The 1,516-nt window shown below is 39.8% G+C and overlaps 1 protein-coding gene across 1 annotated transcript; it reads left to right on the top strand.

The window, feature by feature from the left end:
- The first annotated feature begins 407 nt into the window (after positions 1 to 407).
- LOC145130828 (uncharacterized) lies at positions 408 to 1,118 on the top strand. The gene has a single exon (XM_079065586.1). The coding sequence runs from the start codon at positions 408 to 410 to the stop codon at positions 1,116 to 1,118; it is 711 nt and encodes a 236-aa protein (XP_078921712.1).
- The last annotated feature ends 398 nt before the right edge of the window (positions 1,119 to 1,516 follow it).

The raw sequence follows: 1,516 nt of genomic DNA, 5'->3' as shown, positions 1-1,516 counted from the left end.
AATCAAATAATAAATCAACAAAGATGCAAACCATTCTACGACATCTTGAAGAAAAATAAACGGTTTGAGTGGACTAAGGAGCACGAAGATGCTTTCCAGGAACTTAAAAGATATCTAAGTTCAGCACCCCTATTGGTAAACCATTAGATGGGGAACCACTTCTTCTCTACCTTTCAATTTCCTCAAACGTGGTGAGTGTAGTATTAGCTAAGGATCTTAACGGGGACCAACATCCCATCTACTATGTAAGTAAAAGTATCTTGGATCCTAAAACCAGGTACTCTCACCTTGAAAAACTTATAATTTCACTAGTAACTGCTTCCACGAAATTAAGACACTACTTTGAAACACATCCTATAAACGTAAGAACTAATTATCCTATTAAGAATGTTATGAGAAAACCATAAATGTCAGGGTGGATGGAGAAGTGGTCCGTGAAGCTAAGCACATACAACATCAAATATGAGCCAAGATCTGCGATAAAATCCCAAGAACTGGCGGACATTGTGGCTTACTTCAGTAGTGATCTACAAGATGAAGTAGAGATAGAAACTAAACGATTCCTAGAAGAAGAAAATACAGGAAGATGGACACTATTCACAGATGGATCATCAAACCAAAGAGGAACTGTATTAGGGATCATATTAAAGTCGCCACAGGGGGACATCCTACCCCAGGCAGTCAGCTATGAATTCGATGCAACCAATAACAAGGTTGAATACGAAGCACTAATCATGGGACTACAGCTAGCCAAGGATCTTCAGATCAAGGATTTTCAGGTATATTTCGACTCCTTATTAATAAATAACCATTTTAATGGATCTTATGCAGTAAAAGGAGAAAGACTAGCACTATATCTCCAGATCCTTAAAAATTTAGCCTCTGAATTCGAAGCATTCAGCCTAAACCAAGTTCCTAGAGAAGACAATGCTAAAGCAAATGCCTTAGCCAATCTAGGATCTTCCCTTAGGATCCCACCAGAAACTAGGATCCCGATAATTCACATGATGATCCCAGCAATCGAGGATCCTGCAAAAAGATTGAAGGATCCCGACGATGACGAGGTAACAACCAACGTTGCTACAATCGAAGATCCTGATCCTCAACTTCCTCATTAGGATCCTAGAATCAAGGATCCTTCTCCAACCTCAAGATCCTGGATTCAACCCATTGTGGAATATCTCCAAAATGGTACCAACCCGATAGAAGAAAAAAGTGAGAAGTCATTCAAATTAAGGGTCTCACATTTTGTGATGATCCAAGGTAAGCTATACATGAAATCCATGGCAGGTCCATACCTTAGATGCTTAGAAGATCACGAGGCTGCGGAAGTCTTAAAGACATACATGAAGGAGATTATGGTAACCACACTAGGGGAAAATCCTTGTGCTCCAAGGTGTTGAGGACAGGATACTACTGGCCAACCATGAAGAAAGATTCCTTCTTGTATGCTCAAAGATGTGATGCCTTTCAAAGACATAGCAACATCCTACACCAACCAACAGAACCTTTACAT

Source organism: Lactuca virosa, chromosome 8 (genome assembly GCF_052849685.1).
Source record: "Lactuca virosa cultivar CGN04683 chromosome 8, Lactuca_virosa_CGN04683_v6, whole genome shotgun sequence".
Taxonomy (NCBI): Eukaryota; Viridiplantae; Streptophyta; class Magnoliopsida; order Asterales; family Asteraceae; genus Lactuca; species Lactuca virosa.
This window is presented reverse-complemented; position numbering and strand designations above follow the sequence as displayed.

What these genes read in the sequence shown, in the direction of transcription:
- LOC145130828 (XM_079065586.1), top strand. Translation starts at nt 408, where the DNA reads ATGTCAGGGTGGATGGAGAAGTGGTCCGTGAAGCTAAGCACATACAAC.